Below are 23,326 nucleotides of genomic sequence, written 5' to 3'. Positions count from 1 at the left end.
AAGATTTTATTTCATTTCCAAATAAATTAATTAGACATTACTTACATCAAGAAATTTTTACCTCTTACATCAAATTTAATTAATCTCAAATTTATTCAGCATTTCTTGGGTGTATTTTAAGAAAATATATTCCTAAACAAAAAAGAAGTAGTCTGCTATTCAGATTAGTATTCTAAATTCTAGAGTATATTTTTAAAGTAACATTTCGTTGCGTTTTCATAGTCAATGCTGTCGTGACATGTCGTCGAAGGCGCACGCGGTAACGATTACTTTTACTTGTGCTTGTAATCATAAAAATCATAAACAGTCATTTATCCAAAGAAACAATATGTAGTATCGCTAGTTTGTTAAGGTGTTATTTGTAGTCATAATTTAAGAAATTTGGTTTCAGTATGAAATCAAACTACACTTGTAACAAGTACAACTTCAACATATGTACAATTAGTGCAATTAGTTAGAAGGCATTAGTTGTACTCTGAAACGCGCTATCGTTTTGTTAACTTCAATAGTATAAGTCATCTCATATATTTTGAATTATTAGTGCTTTCTGCCGCTATAGCATCTATATGGCACTGAATGGTACTCAAGTATTTGAGAAGATTCCGTCCTATTTCTGCTACTTTAAGGGGTTTGGCACTGAACTGTGTGCTTTCACGCCAGTGAGACATTCTGTTGGGTTCATAACCCTGTAAATTTACCCTTTTTGATATTAGAAAACATAAATCTTCAGTCAAATAATTAAATACCTCTCAGTTTTTCATTCTTTTTTTTTTCAAGTCAAAATCGGACATTTCTAATAACTATTTTGTTGAATCTAGAGTGGCTTTGTGATTTGAAGTAAATTAATTTGCTCTTGGATTAAATATTTCTGTCTTATAACTCAAATACACTTTTGAGACGCTTTTTTTTTACTATTATCAAGTAATTATTCTCTAGCGTCTGTAGGGAGAGGATCGTTTTGTAGGATTTAATAAATTTGTCTTCATAAAAAGAATTTTGTCTTTTTGTAAGTAATCTGTTTTTAACGTGTGGTGAGCGACAAGTCTGTGCATAACAGTTGCAGTGCCACTCAGAGCTTTAAATCGCAAAGATGGAGCACAGCCACTGCGCTCGTCATCCTGATACATAACTTCACAAGTCCCGTGGGCCTATAATTTCAAACCAGCACCCGTACTCTTCAAAACCGATGCTCACATTACTGCTTGGCAGCAGATATAGGTAAGGTGGCAATACTTCCCTGGACGAACTCTTTCACATGTAGCTCTACTGCTACTTGTGAAAGAATATCTTTCCAAAATCCATTCCATTTTGATCGTTCTAATTATTCATTATTAAGAGCTATTTTCGTTGTTCCCATTGTGCTAGTACAGACAATTCCTAAAGTTGAGTAGACAACACTTAATTAGCGTGATTATATTTGGAGCACGAATATTGAATTTTTGCTCAAAGAAAGATACTTCCAGCGTTAGATTAGATGAATTAAAGATATTTTACATTTATGCTTAGTGTGAACTACTGTTATCTCTAACGTTATGTAACATATAGTAACAATGAACAAAACATTCCACAATTACACTTCATCGTAATTCTAAATGGTAATAAAATTCATATTCGAATGACCTTTTTTTATTGCCAAGCAGTCATAAATAGCTATTACCGTCACTACGGAAATGCAATTGTTCATTTAATTTGAATCCTTAACAGTTGCAGTGCCACTTAGAGCTTTAAATCGCAAAGATCTTAGGCCTTATTCAGAGTGGCGGCGGGCGCGGGTGCCAATGTACGTAGACACTCGTTGCGTTCACAGTGGCCGCGGACTGGTACCTACGAAAGCGCTTTCTTTTGCTACCGCACAGAATTAATAATAATAATAATGATAATAATAATAATCATTTATTTCATTTCAAGTTTAGATTTACAGTATTAGTGACTGGAATCTCCTTTTAAGCATAGCAATGCCTGTGTTAGGAGACTCCGCTCTTCTACATCCATATCTGTTTACTACATCTAATTTATAAATTTCTAAATTGTACAGTACAGGTAATTAGAGCAGTTATATTAGTTTTATTATTTTGAAACAGTGGTTGGGTTACATATTTATACAGAGTAGGTTGATGTCTTTAAAATAAATATATATTACATAAATACGAAACATATACAGACATATAAATATATACACATTGTGTCAAATTTAATATATAGTATTTCTTCCGTGTTATATATACAAATAAATGCGGCGAATATTCAATTACTATAAATTTTACTGTGGTTAGAATTGTATTATTTGTAATTGTAAGGTGTAGATTAAAGAAAGAGTTTGTGGTTGTTGTACCTATTAGACTTTACGTTATTGCAAAAATATCTCAACATTCTCATAAGTAAGGGTTTTCAACCATTTCACTAGCAAGCATTTGCACTCATAAATTGTTTTTTTATAAATCTGTAGTTCCGTGTTTACTTTATTATATAGATAGGCCGAGCATCTAGTGTATTGCTTACTGGCAAATACGGTTTTACAGTTGGGAACCAAAGCTACCTTATCTTTCCTCCTTTTATTGTCCACCTTTGCGTCAAATGGTACACGTACAATGGTACAATGGTACATGGTAATGAAATTATCACCGTTTAGAGCCAAATAATTTAAATATTTTAAATTTTTATTTAAGAAATAAAAATCTGATATATTATTGAAAGTCATAGAACCAACATTGTTGTTAAGGCGTTGATAATGTCAAGAAGAATAGCTCGAAAAATCTCGTATACAATAATATGGATATTGTATATGCAGTTTTTGTTACACTACGTAGAGCCACATACCAATTCATCCTATTTTATTCACTCTCCTTTAAAATTTATTTTAGTGACGTAAGCAATGTTCTTTGTTAAGCGACGATTTTCAGTTCTTTTCAATTGTCGCGGTTGTACCCAATGGAAATGAAATTATTTTTGTTCTTTAGATAAACCGAAGTTTCGGGCTCTTTACAGGCGCCACGGTCACAGCTAACACCTAAAATCGTATATATTATCATTTCGAACACACCTGTCCTTGGTCTACCTGTTCAAACTTGTTCCTGACTCTGCATGCTCATGCGGGGCCTATGGGGACCTAAACCATATCTTCTTCTCCTGCCCCCAATTGACCACGATACTTTCATATCCGAACTCCTGGCAATCAGTGTCACACTCCCCACCGATAAAACAAATTTATTATATTTATGCAATAAAGATGTTTATAATGTACTGACCTTATTTATAGAAAATAATAATATCAAGGTTTAATATGTATGCCGATATATAATACCTACCCAACCTACCATATTCTTTTTCATCCAAATTCCGTACCCCTTCCATAATCTGTAATTCGGCTTTCTCAACCTTTTCATTAGCTAAATGCGAAGGCAAAGCCAAACTAAGGACAGGTCCCTAGACTATTAGACATAGGGTAAACTTGCCTAATTCGTACTTACGCCAAATTCGTAGGTACTCCACTTATAACTCGCCTTTGGTAACAGCTATCAGCGCCTCTAGTGTCACAAAATAGAAATAACTGTCGGCCATTTTACCACCTGACAGATAACACCTGTGACGCTGCTCTCGACAAAAATATTGAAAAAGTAAGTTTTTTTCAACTATTATTGTAATATTTTTACACATTTCGTAAGAGTTTTATTCAAATAAGACCGTGTATAACCTATTTTACGATTCGATACGTATTAATATGTGTCTTTGCGATTTCATATGACTTTTTATCATACTCGTAACTGTTGTCAATTTTTTTGGCGGTAAATTTAAAATTTGTTTGGCCCTTGCTCCTATTTCGTACTCGAGTTAAGTTCTTAAAATGTACTGGTACGATTTAGGAAAACTATTTATGAATCTGAATTTGATAATTTACCATTTCTTAAATTGTTTATTACAAGTTGTTTTATTAGATTTTTGATTGGAAAAATAACCACATAAAAACATATTAAACATAATTATTTTCTATTTTAGAACACCATGATAAAAAGAAAATATTATTCTTGGAGTAAAGAAGATATGGAAGAAGCGATTAGAAAATATAACAATGGGGACTTAAAATTCAACGAAGTTTGCCGTGTATTTAAAATACCGAAACCGACATTTAGACGACATTTAAAAGGCTTGAATACACGTAAAAGAATTGGACGTCCGAGTGATTTAACGGAGGAAATGGAAGCAGAACTAGTCAGACATGTTCTTTTGTTGGAATCTAGATTTTTCGGCTTGACCATTACCGATTTACGGCGCTTAGCTTATCAATTAGCAGAAAAATACGGACTGAAACACAGATTCAATAATGAATCGCAATTAGCTGGTTGGAAATGGTATTACACATTTATGAAGAATCATCCAGAAATATCCTTACGAACCCCAGAACCCACATCTATGGCTCGCTGTAAAGGATTTAACAAAGAAATGGTGATGGCGTTCTTCAACAAATATGAGTCCATCTTAGACGAAGGTCAATTTACAGCCGAAAAAATTTACAATATGGATGAGACAGGATTGAGCACAGTTCATAAGCCTTCAAAAATTTTGGCTCAAAAAGGGAAACACCAGGTTGGAGCTGTCACGGTGTAGCGGTGAACGTGGTGTTAACACAACATGCATTTGTTGTATGAACGCAGCTGGAGAATTTGTGCCTCCCATGCTGATATTTAAACGTAAAAGGATGACAGAGAGCTTGATGCGAGGAGGGCCATCGAATACTTTGTATGATTGTTCAGAAAGCGGTTGGATCGTCAGCATCTTATTTACCAAATGGCTTAAACATTTTATAAAATGTCTAAGACTGCAAAAATCGCAAGAAAATCAAATTCTTCTCATCCTAGATGGTCATTCGACGCACACGAAGAACATTGATGCAATTAATCTTGCTAGGGACTATGGAATAATTATGTTATCTCTTCCGGCCCATACCACACACAAGTTGCAACCATTAGATAGATCATTTTTTAAAACTCTAAAACAGAATTTTAACGCTGCCTGCGTGTCATGGATGCGAAATCATCCTGGATCTGTCATAAAACAAACAAATATTGCAGAAATTTTGAAAGAGGCTTATCTTCGAGCAGTTTGTATGGAAACTGGAATACATGGCTTCGAATGTTGCGGTTTATGGCCTTGCAATCGCTATAAGATCAGGGATGAGGAATATGTCATACTTGAAGAAGATAATCTTAGTCTTCCGGAATCTTCCCGCTCTGAATTGGCTGAAGTCTCCCAAAATTTAACAACTGAAATACAACAAGAACAAACAAGGGCTTTCACGGATGTGCCACAATCTAACGAGATTTCTGTGCAAGAACAGACTGAGGAAGCTATGCCCCCAAATCTTCTTGAGATATCGAGAATCCACCCTTTGGAACAGCAAGATCAATGTCTAGAAGAGAAAAAGAAAGAATGTTCTTCAGAGACGAAAGTAGAGGATTTTAAAGCACAGTCCGTTAGAACGACCCTCGAAACTATATCTCCATTACGGGCTATTCCTGGAAATTCAAGGCCACTGAAAAGAAAAACTACAGGTGCTATTATTATAACAGAAAGTCCTTATAAAAAAGAGCTAGAGGGTAAAATAGAAGAGTCGAAGAAGAAGAATGTATCGAAGAATCTAAGTGCTATGAAAACTAAAACACAAAAGGAAAATAAGAAAAAGAAACAAGAAAAAGATGAAAATGGCAGTTGGTACTGCACATTGTGTCAAGAAGATCTTAAAGAAACCATGATCCAGTGCACACAATGTGAGATGTGGGTACATGAACTTTGTGCAGGAACTAATAAAAAAACCAAAGATTATAACTGCGATGATTGCCGAGAATTGGCGAAACCCATCCGCAGAATTTTTTAATAACGTTTAATGTTTTAATTTTTGATTGTGATGCTGATTCTCAATGACTAGATCTCAAAGTACGAATTAAGAATATAGCAGTACGATTTGGGATGAATGGTCTTAAATCGTACTTTTTTAGTTTTTTTTTTATTGTTTATTTCTGAGAAGTTTATAAGGTTTATGTTAAATTTGATTATAGAAACAATAAAGTATTTAACAAACTTTTATTTAAAACTAACTTATCATTCCTAGTTTTCTAAATATGATGGTTTTCTCTTAACGGGTACGAATTAGGCAAGTTTACCTTAAGCGGTTATTAATTGCCAATAATAATATGTATACAATATGTTACCAGGCAAAGTTGCAAGAGACATACAGTATGGATATAATCTCAGTACAGAGCACTAAAAAAACCGTCCTCAAAAGTACGTGGAATTACATCTATATGCCAAGTTTTATTAAAATCGGTTACCGGAAAGTGCGTGAAATCGTATTCATTCCCTAGTTTGCCACCATTAGAGGTGGAATATGTTATTTAAATTTAAATGGGACCACTAACGAGGTACCCTCTTTCTAAAAAAAAAATAATCATCAAAATCGGTTCATAGATGTCGGAGTTATCGCGTAAGATATATAAAAAAAATACAGACGAATTGAGACCCTCCTCCGTTTTTGAAGTTGGTTAAATTCGACTTAATTATCTGTTAGTACTGTTAATATGTCCGAGTCTCACGGTAGTTTTCTATTTAAAAGAGTTGTTAAGCTGTCAAAAATTAAAAAAACTCGCGTCAAAGGTCAATTCAAAACAAAACAGTTTCGAATTGACAAAATTAAGTAAACACTTTTATTTTCGTTTTATTAAAACTTTTTAATCAGCTAGCTCTTGCAATACTAGTTATAAATCTAAAAACTTATAGATGCGACTCGCATTTGATTATATTTTTTTCTATAATGAATTGTGATTTGACGTCACTATTGTAATCTGTCAAAACGGCCACCACAGCATACTACTGTAATTGCAAATCAAATTCAATTTTAAATGAAAATTATGTTTTGAGTAACAATATTTAATCGAAATAAATGCGTTGCTCGTGTTCATAGAGTTAGTGCGATGCCACACGGGCGCTGCCGGTGTATCGTGTCGTCGCAACGCAGTGATTTCAATGCACCGAGTGCCACACGAGCAATGCGGTGTCACAACGTAACGCGCCACTAACTTACACATCGCACCACTTCTCACCATTTCGTGTCCAGGCCTCTTGTCCAATGTGCACACGTTCCGTCGCGCCGCGCGCCATTTCAATGTGGCATCTAGTTCTAATTTATAAGAGTATGTACGCAGCGTTGCAACGCCGACGAAACACATCATGATGCATCGTTACGGAATTAGATAATTATGTGCATCCTAATTTGAAACTTATTATTAAGTTACATTATTCTGTCGCCGTTCCTTGTTATCAATATCACCATCATAAGATAGCTCTAGTGTAATGATTAGTCATTAAAATGTACTAACCAAATACCTCTGAATACATAAAATTAAACATTAATACAACATTTTCTTCTCCAGGTACAACAAACAAAGGAGCAATGTCCAAGTGGCGGACGGCAAAGAATAAAATATAATCCTTTCCAAACTGTAAAAACCACGTCAACAAAATGGAGAAGACCACAAAGGCTGCGAAGCCACAAATTTCCACCGTGATGGATGCTTACAGCTCCAAGTAAGTGGCAATATGACCTCATCAAGTCGTGAATTCATCACGGAATATTTCTCAGGAACAATTTTATATTTGTTATGTCAATTGTAGGCAAAAAATAACGAACTGGTAACATAAACTTACAATAATTCATATTTAGGTAGAGTTACAGTTTCTGTCTAAAAACAATCTATCTAGATACTCTATGATTTTTTAGCCGAGTCACTGAGCCGTATTATCATTGCTTTCTCTCCATATTTACATGCCGTCAGAATTGTTCCACATGTTCATAATAATATACATAGATCTTGTTCATAGCTCTGTGAATGAGTCTATTCATATGTTAAAATGGAAACGTAAATATATTAATAAGGTAATTAATGTGATTCGCTTTTGACAGCTGAGTAAGGTCGTACGCCTTACTTCAGTTACCACAGTCAGTGAGGAGGAAACTATAAAAATGCCATTATTATTATTTACATAGCCTTGGCGTTATGTATCTAATTGTTACTCAATGTCTTAATAAAAAAACTTGTTGAAAGTCTCTTGTGCAGCGCGATATAAGTCTGCGTGTATAAAATCAGAGGAGACGCGGTAAAAACTGTTTTGCGAGATTTTACTAATAGTAAAGCTCATTGTGATAGAGTTCGTCCAGGGAAGTACTGCCACCTTACTTATTTCTGCCGCCAAGCAGTAGATAATATGAGCGTTATTGAGTTCCTATATGGAAGGGTAAGAGTCTTGAGAATTACAGGCACATGAGTCTTGTCAACTTATGTCTCAGGGTGACGGACGTAGTAGCAGCGCCCCTAAGATTTTTGCAATTTAAAGCTCTGAGTAGCACTGCAACCGTTATAGACAGGCATGTCGCTTATCACCGGGCACACGACTTGTTCGTTCCGTCACTTGGTATTATAATAAAATATATTAATTTCGAAATGAACAAATAACAATATACACAACTTGATTCTGAAACCTTATTTAAGCAAATCAGGTACAGTTAATGAATTTCATTAAAACGTGTACGATTTATTTTTACAATTCGAAAAATAATTATCCATTGTCTGTTGTAAGGATTCAGTGGTTTGTAACCTACCAGTAAATTTTCTTTTAATAACTCTCCTCATCAAACGTAACGTTTCACGTGTTTTAAGTATTCCTATAATATTTAGAAAATAAACACTAACTGAGTACTTACCTGCTAAAATTCAAGAAATAAGTCTGCTAGATGAACCGTAAAGATTTTAAAATAAAATTTTTTTTCGGGTATATTTGTATTTTCAAACAAGCCAACAATAGATTTAGTGCGGTGCATTGCATAGCCGTTGCGACACCCGCCTGAGCGGTGACGTTGCGTTGTACTACATATAAATTAGAACTAGACGCCACAGGGTGCATTGTAACCACAGAACCAATAAATATAATAGAAGTGGTTACTTAGCATCGCATGCGTGCCAACAGTATGCCTAGTGAGGACTACTTGAGCTTAGTCCGCCATTTTCGCTTCGTACGGTATGGTTGTGTCAATTCAATTTTCAAAAAAAATTTCGCACAAATTCTGTAAAATCGTAGAAAAGTGCCTTTCTTTTTTCCGTGGTTGAAACGGAACGCATGTGCTTCATACATTCTACTATGGTACAAGCGACTAGGAGAAGAAGTGGGGAGGAGTGCTACAGTGCCTAAGTAGGCGTCGTTACGTATGCGACAACGCAGAGCATCGGCAACGCCTGTGTGGCGTCGCTCTTACAGGCTTCATAGTTACGGTTTGTTAATCGATGTGTCAGTGGTGAAAATATAAAAATAATACACTAAATTTAGATCTTTTATAGACACTAAAATATATAAACTTGTAATTTAGGGGATTAGGGTTGTCGGTTGCCTTCGCAGTAGCAAAAATATAGACGGTTCAAAAGGTTGAACGAGAATAGATAGTGCACGGTCGTGCTTGATGGTCTTCACAGGAACCTTTATTTATTTATTTATTGTTCAAGAGTGATACAAAATATTGATAGACGTGACGGGCATAGCGCCCGTCACGTCTAGTGACCCTAGCTCTGAGCGACACTGCAACTGTAATGGACAAAAGCGTCGCTTACCGCCAGTATCTAGGTCACTATAATAATAATAAATTTATGTAAATTTTATTTACACTCTTTCATCAAACAAATGTTTATTTTCAAATTGATGGTATATTATAATAGTGAACAACCCTTTTGATTATTTATCTTCTGATTGTTTACTCTATGTTGGGTTAAATTTCGCCTACCTTCATCACCAACAAATGAAAGGTTTCTACTAAACGTGTTACGCAATAGTTGAAGTAACAGATTAGTTAATAAATAATTAATACGTAAGGGCTATTTATTACCTATGGACAGAATCTATGAGAAAGGTACATCTGTCGCGGCTTATTTGAATACGGTACTCGACATACTCCTATATGTAATAACATGTGGCTAGTAAATTCTATGCCCAATATAACAAAGTTGTTTTGACTGGCTCTCAGTGGACCATCGAGTATGTAACCAGAAATAGAGACGAAATGTCATTTAATTAAAATTTGCTTGAAAACTATTCTGCCAAATCATTACGATGACAACTGCGCTCCGATTGGCCAGCCCGAATTAAAAACAATTGACGAGTGTCGTCAATAGTTTCGCTTCAAATCGACCAGTTTAACTTGAGCTTTGCTATAATGGACGTAAATTGAAAAATTTCATATTTAATGTTTAATTATCGATGAAATGTGATGATTCCGTTTGTTTTTTTAAATAGATGTTTTGTTGTTTTTCCCACACCACCGAATTCTTTTTAACCGACTTAAAAAAAAGGAGGAGGTTCTCAATTCGTCTGTATATTTTTTTTGTATGTTTGTTACGCTATAACTCCAGTATTTGTGAACAGATTTTCATGATTATTTTTTGTTGGAAAAAGGGTACCTCCGTGGTGGTCCAACTACATTTTAAAGAAAATCATCCACGTCTAAAGGTAGCTGATCACGTATGAACATTCATTTTTATAAATAGCACCTACATTTTACTTAAGGAGCAATTATTTTAATGTTTGGTTTTGCTATTCTCCAATTCAAGGCGTTTTTCTCTCTCAATATACTTTGAGTAGTGAGAACCGATTTTTATTATCTCCTGTGTCAAGTTCTGTATAGTGGCGAATTTAAGGACATTTCAATAAAACTTGGCAAATAGATGTAATTCCACGTACTTTTGAGGTCGGTTTTTTTAGTGATCTGCACTGAGATTATTTACAATATACACATACATAATATTTTTGGAATATACGGAGATGTAAACACGGGTCAGTTGTTGGCGCTGTACTATTTCAGCTTTCTAATTTGCGACTTCACCGAAAACGAGAGTTGATATGTGAAACTGATATAAGGCCCATTTGCCTGAAGAGTTGCCAGAGACGGATGGCCCTTATTTCGTTGGCCTCTATTTCTGGTTATATACTGGATGCGGTGGTCCAACGGTTAGCTGTGTTAGCATAGAAACAATTAAGAATACGAACTTTCCTAATTTGCTTCTGAATGTTTTGGGTTGTAATTTGCTTCTGGATGTTTTGAGTTCTTAAACTTGGTGCGTTGCTCTGGTACTCATGCTAATGTGTATTCACTAGCTTTAGACCAGGGAACGGATGTAGATGTCCAGCATATTACAACAACAACATCAACAAATTTGTACATCCCACTGCTGGGCACTGGATCCTCTCAGGCGAGGGCTTAGGTCATGATCCGCCACGTAGCCTAATGCAGGTTGGAGACTTCAACGGTTGTGAACCTTCTTCGACGTGAAGATTTCATCACGTCGTTTTCGTCGTTGTCGTCACAAGTTTTACTGCAATTTGCACAATCGTAAACGCGCTGGATGGAAACAGATGGAGGCACAACGAGAAACGAATTATTTAAGATTAAATATCTATACTTGGTACATAAGTAAGAACTGAAGCTATAGTTATTAAATTTATTAGCGGTTTAACGACACGCCGCGCCTCCCGACGCTCCGTGAGTAGCCATCGGGCGCTTTTCAACGTCTATTCTTATTTTATTCATACTAATTTCCAACCTGCTAAATTTTGATTTTCAGCTGTAGTCCTATAGTTATTAAATGCACAATTATCCTAAAACTTGCAATTGTCCAGCGGTTTAATGAGTCGCCGCGCCACCCGCTCCCCGTCGTCACCATCAGGCGCTTGGCAATGTCGCATTTGTGTCAAATTTTCTCCGCCTGTTCTTATTTTATTTACAGCGCGCTGACTGCGCGACATCTCACCTTCTAAATCTAGGTTCGAGTTGAAATACGGCGCCTTAAGGTTTATCCACAATGTTTTCATACACAGTTAGCGACAAGTATCTCTACTAAGCACTCACATACGTCACATAGAACAGAAACTCATACATACAGTCAAGAGCCTATAAAGTTTGACGCTTGGACCTTTCTTATAGTAACCGTCATAGAGTTAAATTTAATTCTTAACGTATTGCCGCAGGTATTCGAGCCGTCAAACTTTCAGTTGAGTACGAGTTGTATTCCACTAGGCTACAACCGCTCTGCTTGCTAGTTCTCTTTTACTATTCTAGCTTAACAATGATATACAGGGTGTAATCGTTAAGTGTGCCCTGGTGATTATTCCGTAAATATAAAAGATGTCAAAAACTTTTAAATTGATATTGAAAGTATGTTCCCTAATGGTTAAAATGACATATTTCTTAAATCAAACTAGAAACATCCAAAATTGTAATTTTTAACGCTCCCATATATCAAAAATGACATTCGTAGAGAGGCTTTAGTTTCGAACAACTGCTATATACAATTTTGTAACTTATTTGAAAATAAACATCTCTTTGTTTTTATTCAATTAAAGATAGTTCTATTACTTTATTTATAGCAGTTTCGTTATCTGTACAATGTGACATGAAATGTTACTTTATTTTATCTTCACAAAACAGGCTTAAAGTAGGGAACTTAAGGTTAAAACCAAACAAAGATTGTTCAAACTGTTTTGTTAGAGACTGGTGCCCGAGATAGGTATAGAAAAACCTGTATTACGGGTCACCAGGCTTCCACTCGGCAGATGCGGACTGTGGTGGTGGTACTGTAGTAGGGACACAGGAGAAAAATTTATCAAAGCACGTAAATATTCCTAAGCTAATCTATAAACTTATTGTAACCTCTTAAAGTACGTCAACGAAAGCCTCTCTGCGAATATCATATTCATTTTATGGGAGCGTTTACCGTTAAAATTTTGGATATTTCTAGTTCTATGTTTAAAAAGTTATTGATGTCGTTTTACCCTTTGGGTAACGTACTTTCGTACCTGTAAACCTTTAAAGGTTTGTGATATCTCTTATATAATATTTCCGAAATAATCGCTTTGGTATACACTTAACGATTACACCCTGTATTACTATCACAGCTAACACAATCTTATATTCTACCTTCAATAGTTCTAGACTCGTAACTTGAGATTTAATAGTAGAATATCTCTGTCAATAAGCAAGAGTTACGAGGTTATTATAAATAGTTTTCAGTCTACTATTCAGCTGGCTATAGTTATTATTCGTTTTATTATTTTATAAACCGGTATTTTTAATTCTGGAAAAACAAATACAGTTAAATCTGGCAAGATAATTCAGATGTTTTCCCTGGTTTGTCTGTGCTGTTTTTTATAGGTGGTTTAGTTTGTCAACAAAGTCACAATGAATAGAAATGAAGTAGAAGTATTATAATTATGCTGTAAAATGTAATTATAATTACGATTTGAGAGATAACAGTAAATTTTATAATAGACGTACGAATTAAACATGGTATTAGCGGTTTTTATCGTAACTTCGCGGCTTTTTTACATTTAAAGATAGTATTTTATGGAATCATTGTATAATGAGGGTTATTGAGTAAAACGTATGAAATTTTAAGAACTAATTATGTAATTATTGCATACACTGAATGAGTGAAACACAACCAATATTTAAAACTTATTTTCTAACAATCCACGACAACAAAATCAGGAGGCAGTAGAGATTCAAGTAGCGTCATATTTGATATTTTATATTGTTTTTAAATAGTTTTTTTTTTATCAAATGTTTACACCTTTGTGCCTGTTATGTAACATTTTGAAATATTATCTTATTAAATGATTTTAATTTCAATAATTTCACATAAATAGTGACGTTATTATGTTCAGGAACGCAATGATGCATTTAAGGAGACTCTTTTACTTAGCAAAAATAAGACGTTCTTTTTTGGAACTCATTAAAGTTCTGTGTACAGAAACTAGCAGTTCAGTAGTAAGTACCATAGATAAAAGAATTTTGGTTCAGAACTAAAAAGAGCGCCTTTGTGGTATGGTTTATGAAATTATAATTGACAGGATTAAAGTACAGGAGTAGAAAAAAATATATTCTATACCTTAGAATAATAACGCATAGAATGATAGTTTCATATCAAACGAACTGTCACAAGTGAGGCAAAAATCAAATTCATGTAGGCTAGTTTTAGTAGTAGGTTAATTTTAGGTTTTAGTGAATATTTATATAAAAATACAAGTTGAAACGCGTTACTTCCTTGTGGAATGTGATGTTAGGATCTATTTTATGTTGGTCTGACGTATTTTTACACTCATTTACCGCACATTTCGTCATTTTTAGCTAAAATTCTTGGTCTGTTCACGGTGCAAGTTGACCTTGAGCACTGAAGGCCCGCCCGCTCGTGTAGGCCCTTTTGGCGCTCTTCAATTTGCCTCACTTAGCGTGTGCGGACTAGGTTTCTCTGCGTTATTATTCTAAGTTCTATACACAGAAAAACAAATACAGTATAAGTGGTTAGTTAGCTTTGTATATTACGGTTGTGTCATTCTTTCGTGCTAATTCTCTAAAATCCTAGAAAAATGTCTTGTTGCGCTGTTTTGGAGTGCAGAAATGATAGCCGCATCAAAATATCCTATTGTAATAAATATACAATTTTTTTTTTGTTTTACAAACAACAAAAGTAAATCTTATACCCCTGCAATATGGTGGCATTTTTGTTGAAGAACTAAATTAATAACTCCAATTCGTCGTAGTTCAGCAATTGACCGCTAGATGGCAGCATATTGATTGAAATTTCAATGTTTAAATTTAAATTATATTAACAATACAGAATTTGATATTTCTTTTTAAATTTGAAACTACGATCAATAAATATCAAAATTTTGTAGTATTTCAAATTAAGGACAATTACGGATGTATGAGTTCTCGTTCTGATAGTAATCGAGGCTTATGGCAATGTTGGTTGCATTTTTGTATTTCGATGTTTACTTAAGAAAATTTTGTTGTATTGCTCCTTTCAAAGCAACCAATTCCAAGCGATCCTAAGCGTCGCCTCAAATAGCTATTTTTAGTCCTTTTACTTTAGTCTAGTCGGCAACACTGATCCTGATTTATGGCGATGTGTCTTACGTACTAAAATATTATCATCATACATTGTTTGTAGAGCAACGAAATTGTAATCCACTCTCTCACAGATTTCAGATAACGTTTTAGAGTTTTAAGAAATATACTCGTGTATAATGACGATCTTTACGATACTCACCGCTTATAGTATATGGTTAGGAATTTCATATAATTGGGCTTTAAGTGCATATCTTTGTTACTATAAATTAGACAGAATGCAATTCACTACCGAAGCGCAATGATCTTTTTCTTTTTTCAAAGTTCGCGCGCAAAATTTGACTTAAACCCAAATTGATATGTCAAGTCACGATCGAAATTCAAAATTTGGGTTTCGTCACGACTCGTATAATTGTATTTTTAATGTAGTTGTAAATTTTAAGTATATCGATATATCGATTGAGGAACGGCCTTGTAATTCCATTTGCAGATTATGCAACTTGAGTCGATGCTAAAATGCCGATGTCATAAAAATATAAATATCCAACAATTAACTTCACGACAGTCATTACATAAATATATTTATCATAAACACAATTAGTTATCAATATCAATTTAATGTCAATAATAACAAGAATAAAATATACCAACTGATTTATATTACATATTTTTATTTTTATTTTATTTATTAAGAGATAGATACAGAAAATATACAAAAATTTGTGCTGCTAACGGTGTAACAAAAACCATTTTTGGTTTGACCGTACACCGGATTTACCATCTAGTTTACACTTTAAAGTTACAAAAATAAAATAAAAAATAAGAAAACGATTAAAAAGAATGACAATAACTACATTCTATACTAATAACATTTCCAGTACAAAATATTAACAAAAAAAATAAGAAAGAATAGAAATGTGGGTGGGTATCAATTACTTCGCGTAATAACGCACCAATACATCACACATTCCAGTCAAGTTATACAATTTTTTGTGGCGTAACACACGGAAGGATTTTATTCTTTTAAAAAATATTGTTTAAGTTTAATTTTAATATTGTGTGCATTTATTTCGGTTTTGAGTTGTGCTGGTAGTTCATTTATTAATAATCTTTGACGCACTTCTTGTGTTTATTTTTGGTATAATAATGTTTTGTAAGTGTGAGTTGAAAAAGTTTTCTAAAAGGAGAAAGTATTTGACCTGATCATGTATGGGTATAATTTTGAAATGACGTAATAATTCTAAGTAGTTGTCTTGATATTTATTTCTAATTTTGGTAGGTGTAATAGTTTTAAGAATTCTGACTTGCAGTCTGTATATGGGATCCAGATGCGATTTACAAGTTCTACCATAACTACTAAGTCCATAATATATTGTTGTTTCACCTAGAGCCTTATACAAGTATAGAATTGTCGAGAAAGGAATTTTGTTTCTAACAATAGCCAATTTTGCCAATATTGCCCGTAGTTTGTCACTGACATAATTAATATGCTCATTCCACTTAAGTCTGTTATCGATTATTAACCCTAAGTATTTTTGTTTATTGACTATTTCAACAGGTGTGCATGAGCAGTTATGCAAGTTAGCATGGAGACATGTGTGGTTGTGAGCAATCAGTTTCAAATTATAGGGTTTTCTATTCTGGCTAGAACTAATATACATTAATTTGGTCTTTTCTGCATTAAGCACAAGACCAACATCGTGAGACCATTTCGTCAGTAACGTAAAGTCCAATTGTAGATGTTTTAAGGCTTCACTTAGGTCCTTGTTAGCTGCTATAAGACACGTATCATCAGCAAACTGATAGATTTCGCAGTTTTTAATTAGGGTCACTAACTCGTTCACGTAAGTAATGTAGTGTAACGGACCTAGGACTGATCCTTGCGCTGTACCACTAGAAATAATCACCTTTTTACTCACTGTATCCCCAATCTTGACAACATACGACCTATCCGTCAGATAATCTTGAAACCATTTATTAAGAGGGCCCTGTATACCACATTCATTTAACTTTTCAATAAGAGTGTCATGTTTCAAAGTGTCAAATGCTTTACTGTAATCAATAAATACTACTAAAATATGTTTTTTGTTATTAAGATGTTCATATACAGTATCGGTAAATTTTGAGAGAAGTTGTGTTGCACTTTTGCCTGGTTGGAATCCAAACTGTTTGTCTGTTATTATGTTGTTATTTTTACAAAAAGAGTGTATTTGGTTGGATATAATTTTTTCGACTATTTTATCTATGGTTGGAAGTATTGTTATTGGACGGTAGTTATCGTAAGAACTTTGACTTCCTTTCTTATGTATTGGCCTAACTATTCCAGTTTTAAGGCCTTGTGGATATTTGCCTTGACTGACAGATGTGTTTATAAGGCAAGCTATAGCTTCGGCTACTATAGGACCCAGTGTTTTTAAATCTTGTGCTCTTATGTTGTCTATACCTGGAGCTTTAAGAGTCTTGAGTGATTTTATTTCTTTAAGGACACTTTTTACCGTTGCCTTTTGAAATTTACAAGATACATTCACAGTCGAAATATTTGTATTACTATCTAGAAGTTTAGTATCGCATTAGTAAAGTTCTCAGCAAATGTATTGGCAATGTCAGAAGTGTTTGTATTGTTTTCTAACAATGCGTTCAAAATAATAGTATCCGCTAGTATCTTAGCCCTACCAGTAACTTCGTTAAGAATTTGCCACAATGCTCTAGGATTATCTTTATTCATATATATATCGTTCCGTATCTTTGTATTTTTTGTTTTGTTTATCACTTTATTGGCGTAGTTTCTAGATAAGTTGTATCTTTGCTTTAATATTTTATTTGTAGGATCTGAGATCCATTTTATGAATAATTTATCTCTATGTTCACAGGCTTTAAGAATTTTGTTGCAGATCCATTTATTATTTATACGTTTTTTATTTCGAGATCTTTTGATTTTCATTGTGGCCTTTTCGTAACATTTTTGGATGTTTTCAACAATAATGCTATATATTTTATAAGGGCATATTATTTGTTTGACAGGTTGCCAGTCAATTTGTTCTAAAGTTTTAACAAGTATTTTATAATCATATTTGGTGATATATTTAAAATCCGCCCGTGTGGAACGCGTCGAAGGCGGGGAACCTATACCAGCGATGACGATTGCACGGTGATCGGCTAGTACAGTTCCGAGCGCCGCCGTGTACAATTCTAGTGAGCGGGATCGTGCATAAATATGGTCAATGCAAGATTTGCAAAGCCTGTTGTCTTTTATTTCTATGCGTGTGTATTCAGTGATCCCGCAAACTAGCCCGTAGTTGTACATGGTGGCATTGACTTACAAATAAATGGACGACGGGTCTAATACAAAAACCACGAAAAAAATGTCCCAAGTCAACCTATTCGAAATTTAAATTGTAATGTCATCGCAGTATCGAGCTGTCAGTAGAACAAATGAAGACTAAAGCGGAGTGTCGCGCTCTGTATACGATTTTAGCGCCTTAAAAGTGCGGACACTTTTTAGCGCGGACCCGACGTCCATATAATTGTAGGTCAATGCATGGTGGTGTTATATTTATGTTTTGCAGGACGGTCACTACTCAAATCGATGTTAATGTCACCTAAAAGATATAAGTCATGTCGTTGGTCCAATTTATTTAGCAGTGTTTCTAATTCTTTAGTAAATAAATATTTACTGCTACTAGGTGGGCGATATATGCAACACAGGAGTGCAGTGTATGTTGTAGGCGTGTTTATTAGTCCTATTAAGCTTTCACAGTGCTCAGTTTTAATATTATTCACGTGAAATTTGTGCATTTCGTTTACGTAAATTATAATACCTCCACCTTTTCTATTCCTTCTTAATTCTGAGTACATGTTATAACCCTTCAGTTGGTACATACCACTGAGGGCATCATTTATATTGACTTCAGTTAACATTATTACATCAACAGTTCGTGATGAAGAATAAATGCATTGTTCAAGCGAGGAAAAAATTTTTATGATGGATCTAATGTTCATATGAGTACATAAAAATGATACATTATTTGGAACATTGTCTAAAAAGGTTTTTAAATTTATACAGTTATATACTTGTGTGATATCGTTACAAGCAATATCCATAATGTGAGCAGATATATCGTATTATTGGTTATATTACTTAACTATTAATTAAATTTATCTATATACACTTACTAGCGGGTATTTTTTGAAGTCTTATTTGAATTATTAATTTTTTCTATATCTTCAACGGAGCGAATAACGTATGCTTTTTGGTTGTCTCCTTCCTTTCTCACACGAAGTACTCCTTTTTTTATCCATATGTATCTGTGAGTTTCTTTAAGCGCTTGTTTTGCTGTATAAAGTAGGTGTTTATTGTACGGTGTTAGAGCTTCACATAATGAGATAGACTCATTACCTTTAGGATTGGGAACTGTGGAAATAATCTCAGAGATTGTTATTTTAGCTTTAAGTGATTTTGTGGCAGTCAACCATGATGTTTGTTTTTGTTCAGAAGTTAATTCAATCTGTACTGGTCCTGGGCGTTCATTTCTACCAGGTAAACGCTTAGCTTGTTTAACATCGGAAGTTTCTTGATTGAGTTTTATGGCTACTTTACCTGCAAGGTTGAGGAGGTTTTCGCCTTCGTTACATGGAAGATTGTGTATTTCAATCCATTTGCATAGTTTTTGTTGTTCCATTTCCTGTATACGCTGCTCTAAAGCACCTACCCTCGTTTCTAAATTGTTATTCTTATTAGAAAGTTCAACGTTTTTGTTTTGTAGGAGAGCCATAGTAGCTTTCATATCTTCTAAATTTGTTATTAATTCCTCCATCTTGTCAGAGTGAAATTGCATGGAGACTGTTATATCCTTCAGCTCTCTTTTTATAGTTTTTTCCATTTCCTTCGAGATATCGGTAAGTAACTTCTTGACATCAATGTGCATGCTTTCCCTCTCGTTGAAATCTTCATCGCCTTCATCATCGTTAGGGATGATAATTGAGCGACGTTTTGTTGACTGGTTCTGGCACTCTTGGCACGTCCATTCCAGGTTTTCGGTTGCTCGCAATGCTGTGAGAAGTAATAAATTAGTAATGTACAGTACTACAAATCGCGTAGTTGAACGTGTCATTACCTTTTTTTTCATCGAAAGAAAAATTTCACAGTCTATCGTCAAGATCGAATTTCAAAAACCTTTTGCACTCTAGTGTGGAAAAAACGCTTATGATAACATTGACTTACAATTATATGGACGTCGGGTCCGCGCTAAAAAGTGTCCGAACTTATAGGGCGTTAAAATCGTATACAGAGCGTCATTCACGCTTTAGTCTTCGTTTGTTCGACTCACAGCGAAGCAAGCAAAATTAGACAGTACTGCGATGACATTACAATTTAAATTCAACGTTTTAGCTTTTTCATATTCCTTTACATGTCACTACGTTGAAATAGGTTGACTTGGGACATCGTGATGATAATAATAATAATAAAACGGCCCAAAACAGAGATACAGGCGCATGGGACTATTCCACCTGTCCGCAATAAAGGTCAAATCCCGTTCGAGCTGCCGCGCACTCTGCTTAGTACCGATCATCAGTTTCGCATGGCATTCTAACCATTTGTTCGCGCTTCGGTGAACATACCAGAGGCATTACAGAAACTCGGCAACCCCAATACACCCTAAAAGCATTATTATATTGTATACGTAGAGCGTTGTAAGCCCCCTGCAAATATTTGACCCATAGACTACAAGTGTAAAAAGATTAAATAATGAAGTCGGATCCCAAACCTTCGGAAAACTTATAAAGTCCTCAACCCACAATGGGCGTGTATATCGGCTTAAGGGCTTAACCGTTTCCTGATAGGAGACCCGTGTACGACAGAAATAAAGATGTAATGATAATGTGCCAAATCGCCACACCAATTGCCTGATCTCAAACTAGGAAATTTCCTATACTATGGATACGAGTACAAAAGCAACGGAGTTGACTCTGGGGCACTTTCCAAAACACGCAGACCAAAACCAATTTGAAAAAGTTCATTTCCCAAATTGGTGCTAACGGAAATCGAATCCTGCTATCCAGTCCTCATCCTGTGGGCACTGGATAAACCGGTATGGTATAAACCGTTGGCTACCGAGGCAGTTGAACAAAATATAACTGTCAAGTGATAAATTCTTCGATCAAGTGGCGCCATCTAGTTAACTGAGTATGAACTACTGGAAAAGCGACTAAGGCTGCTAACAGATTGACTGCATCTTTGCAATTAATTTGGTGAAGTCGCAATCAACTTCATGCAACCGTGACCTCGACTACACGAAGCTGGTAACGACTTCACGCATCAACTGCATGCAGTCAATCTCGGTTTCGGCATGCAGTTAATGCATGAAGTTGTTATCCGAGACCTCGACTGCATGAAATCGATAACATATATAGTTCAGGGAACAATTCTGCAGGCAGGGAAATCCTCTCCATAGCCGTTCGCTATACAAATGTGGAAGCGTGTTCGTGCCAATTTTAGAAATATCCATAACTTAGGGGTGAAACCCCAGGCTACGTCTAGTCCACCGGTGATAAAAAGGACAAGGTGGAATTAACTCGTGCAAATACCTCGTACACTCTCCGTGGTATATCCTGTAAAATACTAATAAGCAGGCAACTTTACGGTGGTGTTCAAGGCTCAGATTTCAGCGACTCGTCGTTGCAGTGCCCATTTTGCGTGTGGATTTTATTAAAGTATCTCAATGTTTCAAATCAATCAAGTGATACCCTCTTTGATATCAAATGGTGTCATTGTTTGGCAGTTCATTTAGTTGCTATATAGACGTCCAAGACGTTTGTGCTAGACGAATTGACAAAACACTATTCCGACTGTGGTTTTTCACTTACATTGTGTTTTCTATTACCATGAAACAAAGGAAAATTAGAAAAGTATTTTATTCAAAAATTTCCTAGTGAAACAGTTGACAATTTATAATACTATCTCAAGGAAAATACGTATTTAGACACAGAAACCTATTAAAACAATGAAAAAAGAAATTTTTAGAAATAAGCAGCGTGACGCATCTATACATTTCACATTTGTTTGCATTCCGTAAGTGAACGGTTTTTTTTTACTAAATATGTTTATTTTTACTAGGTTTATTTAATACACTCCCGGACACGTAAGTCGAGCCACCTTGCATTTTCAGTATTAATTGGCCTAAGGTTAGACAATGTTTGATTGATCGAAAACTACGAAGGTATTTTGAAATTGGTATATTAAACGTCATTTCCATGACACCTTGTTGAAATTTTTAATTTATAAAACCGGGGAAAACTGTTTTCTTCAGTGATAACAATAATTTTGTGTTCTGTTTTTTAAGAATAAAAATGCAAGGTGACTCGATTTATGTGTCCGGGAGTATATTATTACTAAATAAACCTAGATTCGATGCATTTCTTTGTCAAACTCGTATCTTATAAAGATTGATTATTTAGGAGATGGCAAAACTTTCTATTTATTTTAAACTTTTATCAAGGCGGTTAATTTGGATGCATTACTTTAAGAATGCCAGTGTGTGAATATGAAGAAAATATGATGTGAAATCAGCCTGCAAAATTTGTATATACAATCTATTTTTTGCATTTCAGTAACTTTGGACTTTATGATACGAAAAATAAAATTTCATGGATTTCTTTAATATAAGATATGTATGTTACTTTTATTATAAAATATTTACCCTTTCGATCTACAACATAAAAATACAGGCTATATTTTACATTTGTCCGGTTCAGTCGGTTGGAATAACGATGACGTAGTTGAATATTTTTCTTTGAAAAATTTACTTTTCAAAATTGCTAGATACTCGTGCATAAGTATAAAATTCCATTCTTTTATTTTTTAGGAAAACATTTTTAATATGATCGTGATATGCATTTTCATGCATGTTTAATTCATGAATTGAACTATTAGGAATGTTATTTATCTAGAAACTAAAAGTATTTCTTTTATTTAGCGCCTCCCAAAACTAAGCCCACTAAGCCCAGCTTTCTTCTTTAGGCATGCAACCACTTCAAACTACACATATTGTTGATATACTCACCTAGACGCATCATCCATATTCTCGTATATTCTCACCACAACGCTATCATTATTCATAATTTGCTTGTTTTAATTCTGCCTTTCCCTTTTCATAATCGGGGAATAGACGTAGGCTGGGGTTCCACCCCTATAATGTGGATATTCCAAGAATTCGCCCAAAGCATTTTCCTTGCTATTAATTTATATGGCGAACGGCTATGGAGTGGAATTCCCTACCTGCAGACTATTCCCTGAACGCTATAACTTGACCCTTTTCAAGGCGAGAGTGCATAGTTATTATTTAGGTGGGCACAATCCATCGTCGACCTCATCGTCACTTTTCATCAGGTGAGAAG

The 23,326-nt window shown here is 34.7% G+C and overlaps 3 protein-coding genes across 4 annotated transcripts in view; all 3 read left to right on the top strand.

Annotated features, from left to right (window-relative positions):
- The window catches only part of LOC113235415 (proton-coupled amino acid transporter-like protein pathetic), a 105,700-nt gene that overhangs the window by 39,193 nt on the left and 43,181 nt on the right, over positions 1-23,326 (top strand). For both annotated transcript variants that reach the window (XM_026471096.1, XM_026471097.1), the window contains exon 2: positions 7,422-7,575. In XM_026471096.1, the coding sequence (XP_026326881.1) occupies positions 7,511-7,575 (65 nt within the window). In that variant the 5' untranslated portion in view covers positions 7,422-7,510. The remainder of the gene's footprint in view (positions 1-7,421; positions 7,576-23,326) is intronic.
- On the top strand, positions 4,192-4,602 carry LOC113235287. Its single transcript, XM_026470944.1, has one exon. The coding sequence runs from the start codon at positions 4,192-4,194 to the stop codon at positions 4,600-4,602; it is 411 nt and encodes a 136-aa protein (XP_026326729.1).
- Positions 4,694-5,869, top strand: LOC113235061. The gene has a single exon (XM_026470611.1). It carries the CDS (start codon positions 4,694-4,696, stop codon positions 5,867-5,869), a length of 1,176 nt encoding a protein of 391 aa, XP_026326396.1.

Source organism: Hyposmocoma kahamanoa, unplaced genomic scaffold (genome assembly GCF_003589595.1).
Source record: "Hyposmocoma kahamanoa isolate Upper Pololo Valley unplaced genomic scaffold, ASM358959v1 87, whole genome shotgun sequence".
NCBI lineage: Eukaryota > Metazoa > Arthropoda > Insecta > Lepidoptera > Cosmopterigidae > Hyposmocoma > Hyposmocoma kahamanoa.
This window is presented reverse-complemented; position numbering and strand designations above follow the sequence as displayed.